The following is a 21,181-nucleotide window of genomic DNA, read 5'->3' on the forward strand; positions in this document are numbered from 1 at the left end:
GATCAAGAGATTGCCAATAAATGAAAAACCATGTGCATTTTTTTGTTATTTCTCTGAAGTCAAAGTTTTCAATAAAAAATATCATTAACAATGCCGCACGACAAGCTGTATGTCTTCAAACGTATACTTACCCAACAATTTTTGTATGGCACTTTATCAAATGTATTATTATTCGTAGGATAATACACGGATATCGCTCATTACTTGTATATCCATTCAATGTAAACATATGTTTTGTTAGACGAATTTTTTTGCATTTAGATGCTATTCACAATTAGTTCAATAAACACTACTTATGCTTAGAAAATATATTCCGCGCAGATCTATGTTAATTACAAACATTTTTATTGCTCTTATCGTTCGGTCTCTGTTAAAAATAACAAAGATTTTAAAAAAATCACTTAGGAACTCAGTTAGCTTCTAATTCTGAACTCTTATAAAATAAATCATTGTGGATTGAATCAAATCAACCATCTTAGATTAATAGATAAAGAAAACTTTTTAGTATTAAACCAGTTTTTTATTAATTTTTTTAATTGATCGACCTTTTATTGTGTTTACCCGTGATATTTTGCTATTATCGTCGTTTCAACTGGTAGTCTCTATCCCGTCGTTCTCTAGGGAAAAATTAAATTTATTACATTATAATAATTCCTTAACGTCGCCTTCTAGAATTTCCTTGAACACTAAATTAAATTGAAAATTGAGAATTAAGAACTCTTGCAAACAATTATAAGGAAAATGTAGTTTTACTTTAGGAACTGCAAACAGCACATGAAATATGTACCAGGATTATAGCATACACATTTTCCATTATTCACTTGAAATATTGTAAAAATAAATAATTAAAGATAATAGATAATAGATAATAGATGACTAAGAAACTTTCTTGACTCAAAAATCATGATCAAACTGTCTCGTTTTATTCGAAAAATCGCATAAATCTGTTAAAATTATAAAAACATAACTCATAAAGACCTCTTGATGAGCTCTTTGTACAATTTTTTTATTTTTTTGCGGGGATGTTGTTAAAACGTTCAAAATAAATTCCTATTTTTTTTAAATAATAAACAGGAAAATATCTGTAAATAGCCGATAACTAGATAGAGTAAGATCAACATTAATGGAGGTTAACATGTTAAGAGTCATTAAAAGACTAAATGTCTGTTTCCAATAATAGGGAACGTTAATTGCGAAAATTGATAGCGTTATCAGGAAATTGCGTGCGAAACATTTCTACCGTAAAATTTATATAAACGACGCCGAAAACTGGGAAAATGTCATCGCGAATAGCCGATCTCTTGCGATCTCTTGTACGCAATGCGGTTCGTCAGTATTATATTCGTATTTTTGGTGTATCGGATCAGATGTGGAGCGTTTGCGGATGAATTACGTAAGTGATTCTTCTAAAGTGTTCAACAGCAATAACAAATAATTCTTGTATCAAACGACGAAAAACCGAAATAAACAACAAAACAAAATACCATATGTGATGGCAAATTGTAATTTTTCTGCACAAAAATCGTACAACAATATACCTGGAACGATTATCGTTGATTTAAAGTATCTTGATTCTCTAACAAAAAGCAAAAATCATTCTCGTAAACAAGGTGGTTGATTTTTCCAAAGAAAAATTTTAATTAATTACACTTTAACACAACAAACGCTTTGTTTTCTATCACGTTGAAATTTTGATTTTTTACAAATTTTTTCTCAATTTATTTTCTTGTCTGATAAAAGTTATAGAAAAACTAATTTTGTGCAGTATGTATTAAGGGTTTAATGTTAAGACATTTTTTTCTTGCAAAATAACTCGTAATAAGATTTTTTTGCTTAGATTATTTCAATCATGTCCAGCAAATATCGGCCACATTTTTTTGATATTTCATGTAACAACCTATTTTTCGAAAAACTAATATCTTAACTTTTACTATTTCTTTATTTAACCCTATCAATGTTTGTAATTACATATTCCTTGTTAACATAATATACGGTTTCGTCGTCATCTCAGGGGCAAAATTAAAATTTTAATATTTAACATTCATCTCATGATCTTCCATGTCGTCTGACTTAAATATTTCATAGTTCACCTCTAGAACTTCCATTGTCCACTAACTTTCAGATCCCTAGTTACCTTATAAAGAAATTCTTTTAATACTGCTGTACCCATATTTCCGCATTTTCTTTTCAAGAATTTGAAGGATTATTCAAGGCATTCAAAGGTACAGTAACAGCAAATTTAAATTGCTCCTTCCAATAAATAGGATCGGTCGAACGTTTTACTGTTTTGACTCCATTTGGTCTACTTGACTTTTTGTAATTGTGTTGTCCTAGTTTTGGACACGCAAAATTAAAAAAAAAAGTATTGATATTATCGCTTTTTCCCACCACAGGATTTCCGGATTCCTGTGTTTTGTCTTTGCAATATATTAAATCAATATTGCAAGAATTTTTGAATATTTCGGGAAAATTTAATTAAATAATAAATTCAGGACGTGTAATGTGGTCACGAGTTATTTAAATAATTACTTTGATTTGATACATTATCTAGTTTTCTTGTTATACATCGGATATTTTCAGCCTCTTTTCTCCACGTATGTCACCGTAATGATCCCAATTTGATCCCGTGCCTGATAGCAGCGGTCGAAGAAATCAGACCTTTCCTCGTCAAAGGTATTTCGAGAATACCATTTTGGTACCTGCAGAGTACATCCCTTAAATAATTCTAGGTGTTCCCGAATACAATCTACCCAGCCTAGAGCCTCTGCATATGAAAGACTTTTTCGCTGAAGAGACGGCAGGGATGACGATAAAAGTGACAGAAGTTAGCGCGTGGGGATGCAGCGACTATTTCGTTAGAGGCATCGAGTAAGAATTTTCATAGTTCATAAGAGAAGTTGGTGTCGACTGAAAACCGAAAATAAATTTTTGGATAATATTTTCAGAGCAAACATGGATACCAATCAGTTCGTTGTTGATGTGGATCTACCCAAATTGAGAATCGAAGCACACTATCACGTCGACGGAAAACTTTTGATGGTTCAAGTGAGGGGTGACGGTGACATAGAGGCTAATATAAGTAAGCTAAAATATTTCCCACATGTTACTCCTGCATAAGTTATTGTTTCCAATAATTTCAGACGTTTTATTAGGGGATCAACGATATACCTAACAAATCGAAATTATTTTAGCTGACGTTAAAGCAAGAGCGGAACTCCAGGGAGAACTTTACGACAAAGATGGCGAGAAATACATGAAATATACCGATGTCAAACTCAAAGTCTCGATCGGTGGGGGATCTGTTAGACTGGCAAACTTATTCAACGGTGATCAAGTGCTGCGTAAGTGATTGCTAAGACGAAAATATTGTACATGGTGCTTTTTGATTCCTTGTGAAGTCTAAAAAGAAAGGGTGCATATAGTCACGGAAATGCTTAAGTTTCACTGGTTTCAAAAATTTTGTAAAAATATTTTTTTGGCAATGGCTAATTAGGTTAGCTTTTTTGACAAAACCAAATTTTTGAAAAAACGTGGGCGGCACTGCCTTTTGTATTTTTTTCAGACAAAATAAGTGACAGTATATGATATATTTTGATTCGCTTTGTTTTTGATATGTATGGTTATATGCATTTTTTATCTTTTCGTCGGTTAAACTTCCTCCTCCTGTGCATGTACATAACAGCCGTACTACAATTTAATTTTTTTAGTGGCCATGATCAATGACGTGGTTAACAAAAACCTGGACCTGTTTTTGAAAGAGCTGATGCCAATTATTCAAAAGTCGCTGGAAGGGGTCGTTATGAATACGGGAAATGCTATAACGGATGCTTTCTCATATAAGCAATTGTTTCCCCAGTAATATCATTATTGTCGCTATCGATTATTTTAAATAACCTGTTTAACCATGTCATTTTATTGCAAGTGCTTAGTAAAAATGCAGAATTCGACGATTCGGCATATTTTGTTGATCCGAATCCTCATTTTAATTTTAATAAAAGTTTGCGGATTACGTAGTCCTCTGTTCTCACACCTTTATTTTAAGTTACGCTGCTATAATTCACCTTGTTTAATTTTTTTTTTTTTCAAAATAGAATTTTTGCACGTATAGTTCGTGAACGATTTGTATTTTTTTTCTGTATAGATAATGGCTGCATGGAATACAAAAAATCTAAATTTTTAACGTATTCTTGTATAAAATGAATTTTCCTTTTACGCGAAAATTTTAGCGCATTCAGTCGAAATATACTGTTCAAAAATAAGTATATTATAACACAATATTTAAGCCAACAAGTTTGTATAGCATAGAAAAGTAACAAAAATTATCAAACACGTTTTGCTAGAGTAAGAAAATGACACAAATTATTTTGCGTTAGAATAACAATATTTTTTCAGTAGGGCTTTCTAAACCGGAAATAGTTCATCGTACTTGAGGTTTTCGGTGATCTTATTGCTTAATTGCAAAAATATTTCGGAACATTTTCTCTCAATGAACGGTATGGAAAGCTGAATTAGTTCATTCTTGTTGGTGTTAATCAGCTGGTTGGCCGCTTGACCTAAAAAAAATGTTTATTAAATTTGAATCCTGTACTTATTAAAAGGGCCTCTTACTTAAAATTGGGTCTCCCTTAAAAAGGTTCTCCAAACGGACGTTGTAGTCTCCAATTTTGATTTTAAAATCAATCGATTTAAATCGCAAATAGTTATTCTCCAAACTTGACTGAATGATTACGTTTCCTTCCACGTCAGCTGTGGGTAATACACAAGCATTAAAACTTTTAATTTAATTGAAACATTGATATCAAATACACCAAATATAATATAATCATTAGAAATCATAATATCACGAATATGAACAAGAAACATTATATTTATGCAAATTGTTGGGAAAGCCCATTTTAAATCTAACCAAACGATTTATAGTATGTCCAATTAACTGGACAGCATATAAAAAAATTATTATTAATTTCGCAAAAAAAAAATTATTCCATATAAAAGTTCTTCATATTCAAAAATCTAAAGTACAACTTCAACACGATATCTGAGGGTTGCCAAATTTTGCATAAGAGTATAAAAATATGTATACATCAATATTTTTCAACAAACCTCCTATGAGGTACAAAAAAAATTAATGTTGTTATTTTATATTTGTATTTATCATTCGAAATGAGCTTCAATCATTTTCAAATCCAAACGGGATTTTCTGGTAATTCGGCAACATACTTAGTGTAAGTACCTATTCAGTATTCGCCCTTTGTGTGAAATGTAAGAAAAACAACCAATTTTGCATATTTACGCATATCGCGTATTTAACATTTTATTTACTATATAAATTTATTATACCAAGTAATATAAATTTAAAAAATATATTTTTAAGAAGTAATCCTAAACATCTCCTTCATTTGTTAGATTAAATGAAGTTGAAGATGCATTTACGAACAATTTTACAGTTAGTTCTAAGGAAATGAACCATATGCGTTGCATATAATTTTCAAATTCCAAAATATATATATATGGACGAACTTTGACTCCTATAATGACCTTTAATTATAGAAAAGCATAAATGTTGTACTTTTAAAACAAATAACTTACTGGCATTGGCGTAGAATTTCCCGTCCCCGTCTATTGGAGCAACCAAGATTCTAGCGTGAACACTGTAGTCCCCTTCCATATCCAAAAGATCGAATCTGACTCCCACTCTGTATATCCGCTTGTCCAAATCTAACCTGCGTCGTTTTAACATAACAAATGCATTAAGTAATTATTGTTTGCCAACACACTATATACATTTTCTAATTAAAAATGCAACAATTTAACAATACGTTTGCTGTTTCCCTTCCTTATTCGATCGTTTTCGTGCAACCCTCTGTGGAACAAGGAATTAAACCCAGGATACCCTCTCCCTGATAAAATATATCGAATAATGAAAGTATAAAACTACAATAATTTCTATTGTCATTGTGATTTCAATGGTTTTTTCTTTTTTACTCACGTACTTCAGTTTAGTTATTTCAAAATTTCCGGCGTTCCTGACTTCCACGTTGTTTAATGACGCCGTGAGCTGATTGCTGTCGCTGCCGTCGAAAATCACTATCTTATCTAACTTAAAGGGATCGATTCCGGGAACGCTCAACTCCGGAATTCCATGAACCAGTTTTGGTCTGAGAGCTTCTATGGAATTCTGAATGCATTTGGCTACGTCCGGATCATTTCTGTGGCAAACGTGAATGTACTCGGCTGAAAAAAATGTTGGGTTTTAAGGCAAAATACTTATTAAAATCAGCTAGTTCTCTTATTTCAATATCCCGAATAATATGGTGTGTTAACGTTATTAAATCTTAATGGCCCCTACCAGAATTTAATTATTTTATTTTTTAATTTAGTAATTATACTGTTATATCTCCTAATTATACTGTTCTCAGTATAATTAGGAGATACATTCTCTCCTAGTCAAAATTGTGGTTTTTATTATCTAATATTTGAGATGTGACATATTTTATTGATAAATATGTCATTTTGTGTACAATCTAACGAACGCTAATCTTTATACCGATCATTCTCAAATATTTTATTTCAACCTAATGCATTATATAATTTTAAATACAGTCAATATTACGTGACAAGTACTTGTTAACAAAGACCTTGACCATTTGTTGTTGAAAGTTATATCGCACTTAATCGAAGGAAGGCTTTTTTAAATTAATTAATTCATGAATCTGCAAAAATCTCTACCTACAAATAACCGACAGAGAAATAAAACATAAAAACTGTCACTACGCTGTCGCAAGTTACCTTAAAAACAAAATATTGTGAACATTTAGAATTAAGGCAATTTTTTTCTGGCCGGCTGACAAATAACAAACCGGAATAAAAATCAAAATAAACTTCCCCGTTCTGCCTGTTGATATTTAAAGCATTAAATTGGACGTACTAAAAGAAATGAAATTAAACGATTGTGCTAATATTACAGAACTTACGGATAGTGCCGGCTGTAAATCCAAAAATCGTCGCAAAAACAATATAAAAATACCCCGAGAAAATCATGGTTTCACGCCCTTCACCGTCGACCAGTATTGTTGAATAATTAGCGCAAATGAATTTGCTTTTATAACATTTTCACGTGACGTCATAATTTATTTAAACGAGCAGCTGGAAACACTGCGACTACAGCAATGCGTCTCGCTTCAGGTTTAAGTAAAACATAAAAACAATAGAAAAAGACAGTTTTCCGCAGAGAATTTTTGCATTTGACCTCGTAGTAAAAACTATCGGGTATGGTAGTGTATACAGTCACATTATTATTGAACCCCTTGAGTATTTAATGCCGTAAATTAGTATTTAAATTTTGAATGCAATGAAACAATTTGTCGATTTTCGCTAATATTTCGCATAAGTCGATGACAAGGGAGTTAAAATGCAAAACTTCATTACGGTGAGGATTGGTTTAATTATTATTCGAAATCCACAAGACATTTTGTTTGATGATCTTGACCGGTATTACCCCAAACAATGACTGCTCAGAAGCAAATAAATTTGAACAAAAATCCTTTATGTAAAAAAAATATTTAAAGAAAAAAGAATTGTTTAACCTAAAATTAAAAATTCACCCGACATGTTAGTTAATCGGAATGATCCGCATTCTATCAAGTCTCTTTTTGATAGATTCTTTGCATTTTCATCTTTTATAGTTTATTATGCGAGTGCTTAATAAACTCGTGAGTCAAATTTCGTTTACCGCACTTGTTGTATATTATATTTCTTCTACGACCGTCACGAAAAAACACACAATTTAACAAATTAAAAATAATAACCGATTATCGGAGTACTAAATTTCGTACCATTCAAACATTATATTTACTAGTTGCCATTAAACCTATTCGCTTTTCATTCCGATCGGCTCTGCTTTTGTTATCTTTTTTGAACTGTGTACGTTAGACAGAGAGAGATGTATTTTTGGATATGTTTTATAAATAACGAAATAAACACAATTTCAAAACGTTATGTTTTTTATTCATCTTTTACAATTGATCATTAAGTGGTTTACTTAAAGAAAAATACTGTAATTAGATAGAGGATAGAGCTTTTATGAGGAGTAAATTTTTAAGATTTAAGCAAGAAAAATTAGGTAAATTTTTAATTACAGGTATAGGGTTATAAATTTAAATTTCACAACGGAGCTACCAACAAATTTAGTTTTTTGCTTTTTGAATGATTATGTAAAATATCAAAATTTTCGTCAAAGTTGTGCATTTCTGAATTTAAATGAGTCGCATAGTTAGAATCCGAACTTTTATTTTTATACGCCCTTTTATGTTCGTTAATGCGTTTCTTAAATGTTGTACCTTTTTGTCCGATTTGTCCGGATTATTGAGTTTTTCGTAATTTAGTTTTACTGGTTTTTAGAAAATGTCCTATGGTGTTTTCAGTTTTAAGAGCAATATTAAAAGCGGCACATTGATGAAAGCATAAAAGGCAGACATTTTTTGTGTGTAAGGGTGATTTGAGTTATTATGTATTATTGTGTCCGTGTGTGGGGGTTTATGGTAAATGGAAAAATCTAACTTGTTCTGTAGTTTAGTTAAAGTTAAGTCCAGAAAGTTTAGAGAGTTATCGAATTAATATGATTCAAAAAGGACTGCAGTTGTCTTTCGGTTCGAGTGAAACAAGTAAAAACATCATCTACGTATGAATAGCACCAGAGAAATCCTGTACTCAGAGGATGTTTATGTATGATATTTTCTAAATTGTCCATGAAAATTTCTGCAAGTAGTGGATTAAGTGGGTTTCCCATAATTAATCCTTCTTTAGCAATATAAAATTGACCATTAAATTTAAAATAATTTTGGTCTGACCAAACTATTAAACAATCCAGCAAGTCTTGTTTTATGACAGGGTTAACTTGTCTCTGCGTGAGAATGAATATTGTCTATTGGGTTTATTACGTCAATTGGTGGAATGCTAAGAACTAAGTTTTGAACATCAAATGAAACTAGAATTGCCTTTGGATGATTTTTTGTCTTTAATCTTGTTTATTAGTTCGAATGAATTTTTGATAGCATATCTAGGTGTAAAGTATTATATTCTAAAATTTTAATTAATCTTGTTGAAAATTGAACTGATGGTGCTGTTACAAAAGAAACTACAGGCCTTGGGATATGCTGTTCGTGTAATTTAATTAAATAATATAACTTTGTAGGATGAGAGTTCATAATTATTAGTTCGGATTCTAACTATGCGATTCATTTAAATTCAGAAATTCACAACTTTGACGATAATTTTGATATTTTACATAATCATTCAAAAAGCAAAAAACCAAATTTGTTGGAAGCTATGGAGATTAACAAAATGTGATATTTGAATTTATCGCTTATTTTTCAATTGGATTTAAATGCGCCTGCGTTGTCAAAGTTAAATTTATAACCCTATACCTGTAATTAAAAATCTATTACTACCTGTTTTTATATATAAGTGTCAGAATATAATCATATTTTGTATTTGACAAAGGAACGGTGTTGCCGAAACAGCTGTCATAAAGTATTAAAAACTGTGGAAACATTTTTTGTTCTAATTTAATTTGTGTTAAACGGATTTTCATCAAGTAAAAGCCACCTTAGTCCGAGGTTTAAAAATTAGTCGTTTTGCAAACCTAACTGTTTTCATTTATCTTCTTTGCAATACACGTTAAATCCGCGTGAGAAGTCACTGCGAAAGCAAAAAAAAAAAACTAACCGCAATTCAAATAATTACTTTTCAAACTTGTTGGCTGGTATACTTTGAACTCTTTTTTCGTTGACTCCACGTAATCGGAAAATCCAAGAACGAAAATATAGTCGTCATAGGCGCTAGACAAACAGCTTTAATGCATTGCGATTATTGTACCGGTATTTTTTTATCCGTAGCGAGTTTGATGAGAAATTAAGCGACGAACCCTATCCACTGTGCTTCTAAATCTAAGATCTGTTTTGCATAAAGTTTACAATATTTAGCAGAATTAATAAGACACTGTCATCGAACTATACGCTATGACTAGTGTACGGAAAGCCAAGGTTTTCGAATGGGTTAATTGAACATGTAATGGCAATCAGGAAATAATGCTTTAATGATTCTTTAATTTTTTAGCTTATTTGCGAATTTTGTGTGAATTCCCAATATTAATTTAAAATATCCGTAACGATTTTAAAAATTCAACAATGGTTAGTGACATATACCGTTCGAGAAAATGACTTAGTTTTTGCCAGTAACGCTTCTTTAAAACAGAAGACGTGCCCTTGAAAATAATGCGCAAAAACAATTGTTTTTTACACAAACCATAAATTAAATATGCAAGCAATTACAATATCTTTAATTATCCATTAGGAACAGAAGAAATATTTTGTATTATTTTCGATATAGCGTTCGAGGCACCATTTAGATACCTTTATTTACGTATTATTGAAACTATTACACAGAAGCAGATATCTTTACTTCGCTTTTTTATAACCTTTCTACAAAGACCAACAGATGCCGCCAGTTGGCAGGACTCAGTTATACAGTTTTAGCAAATTTTACAGAATTCAAATATTTTAATTCTGTCAACTTTGGTTTTAATTAATTTTTTAAACGCGGTTATTATATAAAATTTCACACAATCTTGACTATGTGAAGATGTAGATAATAGAGAGGCCACGATCTCATAACATGTTTATTGTAAATATGAAAATACTAATCCTTTTGAGAGAGTTTGAGACTGAAAATGTGGTCCCATGAAAAAAAGAATTAACAATTGACGTTGTAAATAACCAAAATTAATCCAAATTGGCATATTAGTTTTTTTTTATTAATTTCTCATCTAACATAAAGATAGATTTCTTTCTTTCTTTTCTTTTATTATTGTTTATAACAATGGAACAATTTTTCATAGTGAACAATTCTGTGTAAAGTTCAGGAAATGCAAAAATAGACTCTAAAGGTTCGTCTTTATTGTCGATCAACTTATACAAAGTTATATTACTGTTTGTTCAAAAATCCCGTTAAAATTGAGTGCAATAAAAAAAAAACAAAAATTACATGACTTTTGCCCGACAATTATATCGGCGGATCTCGAAACGTTTTCAATATACTTACTACCACTACATCGCAATAGTTCAAGCAATATGTTTCGAATTCTAAGTTATATTTCAGCGTTAATTGTTTTTGCGGAATGCACTATACGTAAGTTTCCAGTTAATCCAACTATAAATAATTAACTAACTCATTGCTTTGCACTCGCAGCCCCTTTCATAAAGGTGTGTAAAAAGAATGACCCCAATATAGCCAAGTGCATCACGGATTCAATTATATACCTGCGACCAAAATTAAAATCTGGTATACCCGAAATCAACGTTCCCGCCATAGAACCTCTATATTTAGATGAGGTCAACATTAGGAATGGTCCAGATCAAGCGAAATTCAGCGTCGATATAATCGATGCCAAAGTTTGGGGACCATCAAGTTACGAAATTTATGATCTCAAGTAAGTTAGACACTCCAATCAAATAAAACATTTCTGCGCAACTCCATCAGGGACGTAATTTTTTTGTTGTTTTGTTGTATTTGTTATGGTAAAAGAATATTGTTTGAAACAATATTTGACAGAAATGGTTTATGTAATATATAGAGTTTTCTAGAAGCAAATCATTTATTCATATTGTTTGTTCCAAAAACGATCGAAGAAAATAATGTATTCTCACTTATTTGTCAGTGTCTTGAAAAAACAGCTTTAATAAATATTACATATTATCAGAAGATAAACATTTAAAAAATATATTTTTAATTCTACAATCATTTTTTAATTCATTAGATCAATTGTTACTAAATTTGGTTTTGGTAAACCTGGATTCGAAATTATATTAATTCTTGTTCATATTGGCAAAAAAGAAGTGAAACAACAATCCCTGTTAATTACTCGAAATCAAGTAAAGTTACAATTTGAAACAGTAAATAAATTTGAAGAATTCACTTCACAAAAAAGACTAAGAAATTAGTTCTTCAATAATCTTTCTAATACCTCTTCGAATAGACTATATATTACTTTTATTTAATATTTCTCTATTTCTATATAACGGAAAAAACTGAATTGATAGGCATAGGTATAGATTATGGATACAGGGTTTCCCAATTAAAAAAGCAGAAGTATGTAATTTAAATTTCGTCAAGTTGGCAAGAATTTTATAAGACGGCCCATGAAATAATTTGGTTCACTAACTCTAATCAACATTTTTGGAGGAATCATATCTTGCAAATATAAATATTGTGTTCTAGATAAAAAAATATGTTAACCTAAATAAAACGTTTGTCTTTTTATTTTACGAAACACTTTTAAAATGATTGCTCCACTATTGCGCCACCCTGTATGTAATCAATATACGCAAATATAACTGTGATATACACTGAAAAATTTCTATCAGTATTGTTTTCAAAATTTTCGTTGTCTTATAGATATATTTATTTCCAGTGTAGATATTCCTAACAATCATTTCCAAGCCAGATGCGGCGTTCCACATATTTATTTCGAAGGCAAATACAAAATCGACATCAACGTACTTGTTTTAACTTACAAGGGCACGGGATTTATCAGTGGAAACTTTTGTAAGCGAACAGATTATTATTATACGCCCTTGAGGCGCTCTTTAATGAGTTTATTTTTTTAGCGAATTACAAATTCACGTGCGACATGCAAGGAGAACTGCACAAGAAAAACGGTGCGGAATATTTGCAGTTTCCCAGGATCCTGATCAACCTGAAACCTGGAGGAATACATCTTCAACTGACTGGAGATGAAGGGGACGACACGATAACTAGAGGCATCAACCAGGTGATTAGGGAGAACAGCGACATGATTAGCGGACAGATAGTTGGTCCGGTAACCAACGCCTTGGAAAATATTTTCACCGAGGTGGGAAACAACATAGCCGGATCGTTTCCCTACAGCGAATTGTTTCCCGAAAAGTGATAAAATATATCTACCTTAAACTCACGGGTTGTCATAAATGAAACTATTGAATATATTTTTAGTTTTTTGCAGTTTGGTTCCGAGGAATAGCATTGATTGAATCGCATCCCGGGTCGCTGACCGGCTGTCTATTATTTCCTTTTTTTCCAATATATGTAATTTACCACAAAAATCTGACGCAAATCGAGGTTTCGTAGAAGTAAACAATTTTCTTGACATATTCAAGTTTTTTATTTTACGGCATAAATTATAAACAAATCGGGAATTAATTGAGTTGAAATTAACGCCATTAACGGTAATTACTGTATATTAAAACGATTAAGGTAGTTAAGTGTCGCAGAAAGTTAATAGGATGTCCTAAAAATCGATGAGAAAGATAGATTGGAGCATCCACATCCATCTTGAGGATATCAAATTTTATTAGTTTGTCAGTAAATATCCCTGCCTAAGAGAAAATTTAATATTTGGCATTGGCGTTTGGTATTGACATTTGGTTTTATTTAAGTTTTGGTTAGCTTAGTCTTCAAAATTTTTAGCCTAGCTGACACAATTTTCTCTCTTGTATAGTATGTGAAAGCACTGGTATATCTTTTAGTTTTTGTATTGCCTTCAAATTGAATTTTATATAAAGAATTTTTTTCACGAAAATAATGCCACTAACCTCCGTGGACACAAATATTTATTTGCAAGTGACAAATTTTTAAATCTTTAAAGTTATCCTTTTTTGTCAAATAAGACTAGCTTTTTTGCAGCATTATCTTCACTAGAATGCTGGCTATGGTCGAAAAGTAGCGAACCTAATTACTGTCGTACTTCTAACGAAGACATGTACGAAAATGTTGAAGCTATAATAAGGTCCTTTTAACATGTTTAGGTCCAAGCAAAATGTACTTTACGGCACTGTACTATCAAAAATGTTAAAAGGGAAACATAAAAAAAAGTATGTTTTAATAATCAACAGCTGGGTATATTGTATACTTCAACGAAATCTGCGTATTAATTGGGAGGAGGAGGTTTTGCAATATCAAATACTTTTCGGTTTGATATTAAATATATAAAATTACTAAAACCTGTTTTTTCGAACGGATATTTTTCAAATTATACCATAAACTGCCGAATTTCGTCACATTCCAGGCGTTGGTATGAAAATTATGCAAACTTTGACTTAAACATTAACATTAAGATGCCACAATTCAATACAACAATACAATAAACAGCACCTCAAAATATTATATGACTGACTAGTCTTAGATATACGACTAATAGCTTTTGCATCTGGTCACTATAACGTTGTTTTATAAAACAGGATCTAGATAACTTGCATACAGTAAAATTTTCAAACCTCAGATGGTTATTTTTTTGGCAAGGAAACCCTAGACTTTTTTCCATAGAACTAACTCTTTCCAATTACATATTTTTTTATTTTATATATTTGCCAATCATTTGTTTCAGTTTCTATTTGTATGAATATTTTTTAATATCGGATCTACCTAAATTTGAAAGGAAAAGTTTTTTCAAGCATACTTGCTTCGACACAATTACGCGCAAGTCGCTTTTAACGCATTTCTTCACTTCTTACTTTTAGCCACGATGGCGTCTATAAGGATGGTCACCACTATCTACATTGTCGATTTTAAATAGCGTACATAACTGGGAAAATTTGAAAATTGATTCGAGAACTAAAATAGAAAATATTTAATTTACAAAAAGTAGATAGGGAAATATCGCTTCCGACAATAGTGTAATTACCATTTAACTTTTTAAAAACAAGTTTCGATAAATAAACTAACAATTTTGTTTTATACTCAAAAACCAGCGGGTTAGTGTTGCTTAGGTGAATACAAGTAAGCGTATTATCATTAGAAATTAGTCATTAGCACTATTTCGCTACTATGAAATATTCAATTATAATAGTCGATTCAATGCGCTGGGAACAATCCTATCGAATTTTCAATCAGTCAACAATGAAGAGAGTGAGTGTCCCAAAAGCCAACATCCTCGGTCAATGTCGACTTTTCTTACGAGGTCAGTCGACGACCGACGGACTTCTTTATATCTTCAGGAATTAAATTCTTTAGGATTCACCGTTAGTTGTCGAATTACTATACAGTATTATGTGTACGTTACCATTTTCTGTGATCGTTTTAGTGTTTCTTGCAACTGAAGATGTGGCTAGCCAAAACCGTAAGTATGAATTTGTAGATTAACTAAAAACACACATTACTGTATTTTCTAATAAGCATTTCTTTAAGCATATTGCATATACATCTTTATCACAAAATTCTAAACAAATCTAATTCAATTTCAAATTTCAAATTAGCGAGAGTACAAAAAATGGATTTCATAAAATGTTACCCAACAAACCCCAAAGATTTCAAGTTAACTGGAATCAAAAGAAAGTATGTTTTTCAATAGTTCTTCAATCTTACATGTATAAATATGTCCACTGAGTCGCTCAATTCTCATGTGAAAATGAAAATAGACATAGGTAAACTACCCCCAAATTGGGCTAACAACTGCATATCATATATACAGGATGTGGAATTTAAAAATAGAAGAGGAAACAAGAAACATTTTGTATATTTTAAGAAATTGGTAAAAATGCGAAAATTTACTTTTTTGATAGAATCTAATATTCCAGCTATATCCAGGAGAAGTTATTTAAACTTATTCAGGTTGTCACGTTTATATATACCGTTTCTACATAAGCAATACGTACTTTTATTTCAGTATTTGTGAGTTTTTTAATTGCTTTTGTTATTTTTAACAACAACCTAGAACTTATAGTTGCTACATCTAACTTTAATTTTCTTCTTGCTTTTCACATCTGAAATGGTGAAGTTTTTAGCATTCTATTACATAAAGCAGTGCCACAAGGAAGACCCGAACGTCAACATTTGCCTTAAACAAGCTACCAATCACCTAATAGCTAACATCAACAGAGGAATTCCGGAATTGCGTCTGAGCGAACCAGAACCTATTCTGATCGATCAAATCCAACTAGCTTTAGGCAGCGGACCTGATGGTTATAAGGCAACGTTCAGGAACATAGAAGCGTATGGAGTTAGCAACTGCACAGTAACCGCAGTCAGGTAAAAAAAATGTTTTTATATGGTACTTACTTGTTACGGCTATTTAAAAAAATAATTTGGTCTTTTTCTTTACAGGTCGGACATAGATACAAACCAGTTTCAATTCACCCTGTATATACCGAAAATTTCAGCAACTGCCAAGTATGAATCAAGTGGAACGCTTATATTGATACAGGCCTCTGGCGGAGGAAACTATTGGGGAGAATACGGTAAAAATACAAAGTTAATAATAAATACACCTCGAATTTGCCCTACAGATTGAAATACTGTCAACTCAGTTTAATTTGAAATATAAATAAGTTTCTTGCTATATACTGATCACAATCAACTAAACTAAATCAATAATTCCCATAGCTGTGTTTATATGGTTGCGGGAATGCTGGGCGTTTTCATGGGTTTTACCTATTTTTTGTGAGCAGCGCCGAATCCTAGTCTTGTATTATTCGATATATTAGGTTAAGATTTTGACTACAATTTATCTATTGTTTTTGTTGTGGAATAGCTTTATATACCAGTCCAATTTTCAATTCCGATTTCCTTATTTTTGACTGTTAAAATTTTTCTTAGACGGCGTCAAAGTGAAAGTATACTTGAAAGGAGCCAGGGTCCCAGCAGACGATGATCTTACCTACCTTCAACTTCAACAGATGAAAATGGACTTTAGTGTAAAAAATATCAAAATGGGGGTCGACGGAATACATAAAGGCAACAGCGTTTTGCGTAAGTTCCATTTTCATATCCTAAAACTAAATTTATTTTTCATTAAAATTATAGTTTTTATACCGAATCACATAATTTCATTTTAAAATAATCGAATGCTCTGAAAAGAAAAATGTATTTGCAGAAGCCGCGTTAAACCTTTTCATAAACTCGAATTCCCAAGAACTGTTGAAGGAAATGAAACCGCACCTCAAAAAGAAGCTGCTGGCCATAATGAGAGATTTCGTGGGAAATGTCCTATCTGAAGTACCTTATGAAGCTTTTATCGCTGAAGGCCACTGATGCGGGATTAGTTTAATTAAACAATGAAACTTGGATTTATTTATTTTTGAGTCTGTAATTTTAAACATTTACATTATCAGTTATTTATTATTTTTTAAATAAATCGACTTATTTTTGTTAATATCACTGTGAGAATTTTGCCTCATAAGTAGTTACGGATTGGTAATTGTAGTTCTAAGAACAAATAAAAATAATCTGAGATTATTACATTGATTTTGGGAAGGCTAAAAAATAAATTCGTAAAAGATTTCTTTGTAAAATAGTAGTTTATTAAGTTAAATCACAAGCTCAGAGCCGTTTGGTATGTTCACATTTCAGTTCCATATGTATTCTTTTTAGTTACGTATGTTAAAGATAAAAAAACTACACAATTCAAAAGATGGACGCGCTGTTTCTGAGTTACCCTAATGAAAAGCAATCATCTTTGGGTTGGGTAATTACTTTGAATTTAAATCCGCGGCTTTGAAAGCGCAATTTTAAAACGGAAAAAAATTTGTTATTTTTACATATTAGGGGTTTTTCCAAGGTGATTTAAAAATAAGGTCGTCCATCAAGTTTAAGAAATTGGAAATAAATCATTAATTGAATATCGCGAGAATAGCCTATTCACCACGCCGAAAACGAAGTCGCTGACAACTCCTTGAATGACTGGCTGAAGTTCCTCGATGATAGTGTCGATGTTTTCGTTAATAACCCTGTTCGTTTGATCGTTGAGCTGCTCGTTGTCTCCGAATATTTTGTCAAAGAACAGATGACTCTTTTCGATGGTAATATCGATTTTTTCTCGTTCCCATTTTACAAAATTTTTGTTGTTTTTATTAAAAGGAGTGCCTTTCAGGTTGAGATGTGCCTGAACGTTGGCTGAAAATATGAAAAACGTTATTTAACCACTCAAAAAAAGCAACTAGCATAACTTACTATAATTTCCATCTGCCGGTCCTTTGCCGTTCAAATTCAAAACCAACAACCTTCCGTTGATATTGTAGATCGATTTGATCCTCAGGGTTGGAAATCCGATTTTGATATCTACTTTGTATTTCTCCAAATCCATGTCAAAATTGTGCAAGTGGAATTTGTCGGCGTAGAAAAGCTCGATATTTGTGAAAGTGGCTTTGAAAGCGTTGCCGCTGTCAAGAGTAGCTCGAGATATCAGCAGCGGGTCAAGGGAAGGTATGAAGAGCTCCGGAATACCTTGTTTCAATTTCGGCCTTATGATTTCGACGTTTTCGTTGATGCATTTGCTGAGGTTCGGATCGTTGCGGTTGCATAGTTTCAGGTAAGACGCTGTAATGGACCGCAATTAATCAACTTTAAATAGAACAAAAGAAGAATATGCGTTGACTCAAAACAACTTTTTTTGCAATGGTTAATTAGTTTAAAAAAGCAAGTCGGCGCCCTTGAAAAACAAGATCTGCTGATATACCTACGAGGACTGCTTTTGGACGTCACTGGAATGTTGTTGACAGCGAGAAACACAATGAAAAATGATTAATAATTTTGAACTTTTTTTAAATGAATTAATAAATGTTATATACGGTGTACATGATACCTCTAAAGCGGAGAATCCTGTGAGTGATTTTAAGATAAAAAGTGCAAATAAACTTTTTGAATGAATTGAATTGAATTTGGAATGAACGTGTGCCACTTCTTTTTTCTGTAATATGTATTTATATATTTGCAACAACGAACTAACAAAACTAACCAAAATTAAATTAAAATTAAGAACAATCAATGACGCAAACTTTTTTGTTCAAAATATTTGATATTCACAATTTGGTTAAATAGAATTAGGAAGTAGTGAAAAAATAAAATAAATTGATAGGAACAATAAATACCTTCGAAAAGTATTTAAGTAATTTAAGTAACATCCTTTGCTTCCTAACTTGTTATAAAATTAACCCCTAGCACCGAAACCGCTCCGTATTCACATCCAGCTAACCAATTCTCTGAACTATAATGAAACTTGGATGGGAAATGTTATTTAAAAAGAAATATGTTATCCATAGACAGTACATCGGCGATCTTATAATATTTAAACGGTCATTTATTTCTTGACGAATGGTATAATGAAGTTGTATATAAAACTAATAAGGGTTTAGCATATTATTCATAAAAAACCAAAACCGTTTTGAGGAGTTTACCATAAAATTTCAATGGAGATTTAAATATTTTTCGTACAAAATATTTTTTTGAATGACGGCTGGAACTATTTTGAAGCAAAATCAAAATAGTTCCAGATCAAATGATAGAAGAGTGGTTGGTATAAGCGATATTACCAAAACTAACTACTAAACTACATACAATTAAATTACGTTTACTCTTATTTTAAGCATATTTAAAGATAAAATATTTAATAGATTGCGGATGTTTTTCTGAAAGATATGAAATAGCATAAATGATAACTTTATCTGAAGTAAAATACGTAATTTTCCATAGAAAATTTTTTATTATTATTTGTTATTTAGTAATATTTTAATAAAATGCATACTTACTACTAAACAAAATATTTCAAGTATCTTTCACACCTCAAAAAAAATGTTAGTAATGGATACGCCATTTAGTAAAAATACTTAAAAGAGCTGTTATCTCTGATGATATATGGCGAACTAGATTGAAAATAATCCCAATTATCATCCAATGGAAGCTTTCTCCACAGGCCCTGTATATGTCCATAAGAAACGTGTAACTCATGCGTCATACAAAATTATAGCTGATTTGTTCTCACCATTGTGTGACGTGTTTAAGCTATTTTGAACATTAAACCAAAAACATAATAAAAAAATTAGCACATATTATTTATTTATTTACTATTTCAAAATAATAATGCACGTGAACGAAAATCTGACATCCTGTTATGGTGTATATTAATTAATTAACAAAATACTTGCAAAATCCCCAACGACAATTAAATTACATGTTCTAACACCACCTAGTAAAAAAACAATTAACAGTGGAAAGTAAAAGTGTCATCATCAACGTTAAGGTCAACATCTATACCTAGTAGATATTCTTGATCTGTTTCTGGTAAAAACGCTAAATTGTTTTTTTACCATTAACGTTCATTAAGCGAAGTTAGCTTCAATCCCTCTAGATTATAAAATACATATAAAATAGAACGGAAAATATTTTATTAAATTATTTAGAGGAATAGGGGGAAATAGTTTTTTTTTTCAATTTCTCTGTTTTACACTATTCACAAATAATCTATTGAAATACTTACGTAGACCTTTGGCCGCGACATCTTCAAAATAAATCGCACATATTACTGCCGAAACTAAAAAAACTGGTTTCATGTTATCAATAAGTGTTAATAGTGATATCATTGCCGCGGATACTTCTGAGCGACTAGTGCGGTCATTTAGCGCCCGGTCACTTTTATAGAATTATTTCGTTGATGCACCAGTTGGTTTACTCATCACTTTTGGTTGGGTACGCGCGGGACCCAAATTTCAGGGACGGCTGCATAGACCTAGAGGGGATTACCAAGTACATATTCGCAAGGCGCCAACCTGGTAAAAAAAATTGTAGATTGCGAAAACAAGACTGTTTTGCTTCTTTCATTCAATTTAATTAAGTATAAAGTAAAGATTAAATTGCCACTGCAGACCCTTTAATTTTAATGAAGCTTTTTCGACTTTTCATTATTCTATATTATTCTTCTTATTATTTTTATATTCTGATTTTGTACCACGGTTGCATTCAGCAAGGTATAATTACTAAATAAATAAAGGAATTCCTCCTGCGTCGGTTTTTGTTGAGTGGAATTTGCTACAAAAACCGACGCAGGAGGAATCCAGAAGTTTTGTAAAATGTAGTGCAGTAGCCTATGGAAGTATCTTTGAAAAAAAAAAGATTTGAGAATTTTATAGCGCACATATTCATATTTATAGGCGAGGGGAGATAATTTAAAATTTAGTTTTGTTATTGTATATGTTATACATATTGTTATCATATTATGATATTGGAACACCACTTGTCCTTTACTATTCTAACACTTCATGTAATTTATTGCAAGCGATATCAATGGACTATAATTTTGACTTAAATTATATATTTTTATCTAATTAATATAATAATTCAATACCTACAGAGGACGCCTACTTTACTCAGGGGTAGAAGG

The 21,181-nt window shown here is 31.5% G+C and overlaps 4 protein-coding genes across 4 annotated transcripts; 2 read left to right on the forward strand and 2 right to left on the reverse strand.

The window, feature by feature from the left end:
* The first annotated feature begins 1,235 nt into the window (after window positions 1–1,235).
* Window positions 1,236–4,009, forward strand: LOC132696796 (circadian clock-controlled protein daywake-like). Its single transcript, XM_060661832.1, has 6 exons — window positions 1,236–1,393; window positions 2,581–2,673; window positions 2,730–2,868; window positions 2,946–3,079; window positions 3,192–3,341; window positions 3,708–4,009. The coding sequence occupies exons 1-6, from the start codon at window positions 1,321–1,323 to the stop codon at window positions 3,857–3,859; spliced, it is 741 nt and encodes a 246-aa protein (XP_060517815.1). The 5' UTR covers window positions 1,236–1,320; the 3' UTR covers window positions 3,860–4,009.
* Window positions 4,010–4,243: 234 nt separating this feature from the next.
* On the reverse strand, window positions 4,244–7,157 carry LOC132696799 (uncharacterized). Its single transcript, XM_060661836.1, has 5 exons — window positions 6,975–7,157; window positions 5,994–6,234; window positions 5,590–5,723; window positions 4,609–4,746; window positions 4,244–4,553 (listed from the first exon to the last, which is right to left on the reverse strand). Exons 1-5 carry the CDS (start codon window positions 7,039–7,041, stop codon window positions 4,402–4,404), a joined length of 732 nt encoding a protein of 243 aa, XP_060517819.1. The 5' UTR covers window positions 7,042–7,157; the 3' UTR covers window positions 4,244–4,401.
* Window positions 7,158–11,061: 3,904 nt separating this feature from the next.
* Window positions 11,062–17,082, forward strand: LOC132697138 (uncharacterized). Its single transcript, XM_060662431.1, has 9 exons — window positions 11,062–11,187; window positions 11,248–11,488; window positions 12,470–12,603; window positions 12,666–12,963; window positions 15,078–15,151; window positions 15,816–16,059; window positions 16,135–16,268; window positions 16,627–16,779; window positions 16,904–17,082. Exons 1-9 carry the CDS (start codon window positions 11,130–11,132, stop codon window positions 17,059–17,061), a joined length of 1,494 nt encoding a protein of 497 aa, XP_060518414.1. The 5' UTR covers window positions 11,062–11,129; the 3' UTR covers window positions 17,062–17,082.
* Window positions 17,083–17,280: 198 nt separating this feature from the next.
* Window positions 17,281–20,440, reverse strand: LOC132696791 (uncharacterized). Its single transcript, XM_060661825.1, has 3 exons — window positions 20,282–20,440; window positions 17,980–18,345; window positions 17,281–17,922 (listed from the first exon to the last, which is right to left on the reverse strand). Exons 1-3 carry the CDS (start codon window positions 20,382–20,384, stop codon window positions 17,618–17,620), a joined length of 774 nt encoding a protein of 257 aa, XP_060517808.1. The 5' UTR covers window positions 20,385–20,440; the 3' UTR covers window positions 17,281–17,617.
* Between the last annotated feature and the right edge of the window lie 741 nt (window positions 20,441–21,181).

The sequence above is a fragment of the Cylas formicarius genome, unplaced genomic scaffold, assembly GCF_029955315.1.
Source record: "Cylas formicarius isolate icCylForm1 unplaced genomic scaffold, icCylForm1.1 PGA_scaffold_1__22_contigs__length_36826433, whole genome shotgun sequence".
NCBI lineage: Eukaryota > Metazoa > Arthropoda > Insecta > Coleoptera > Brentidae > Cylas > Cylas formicarius.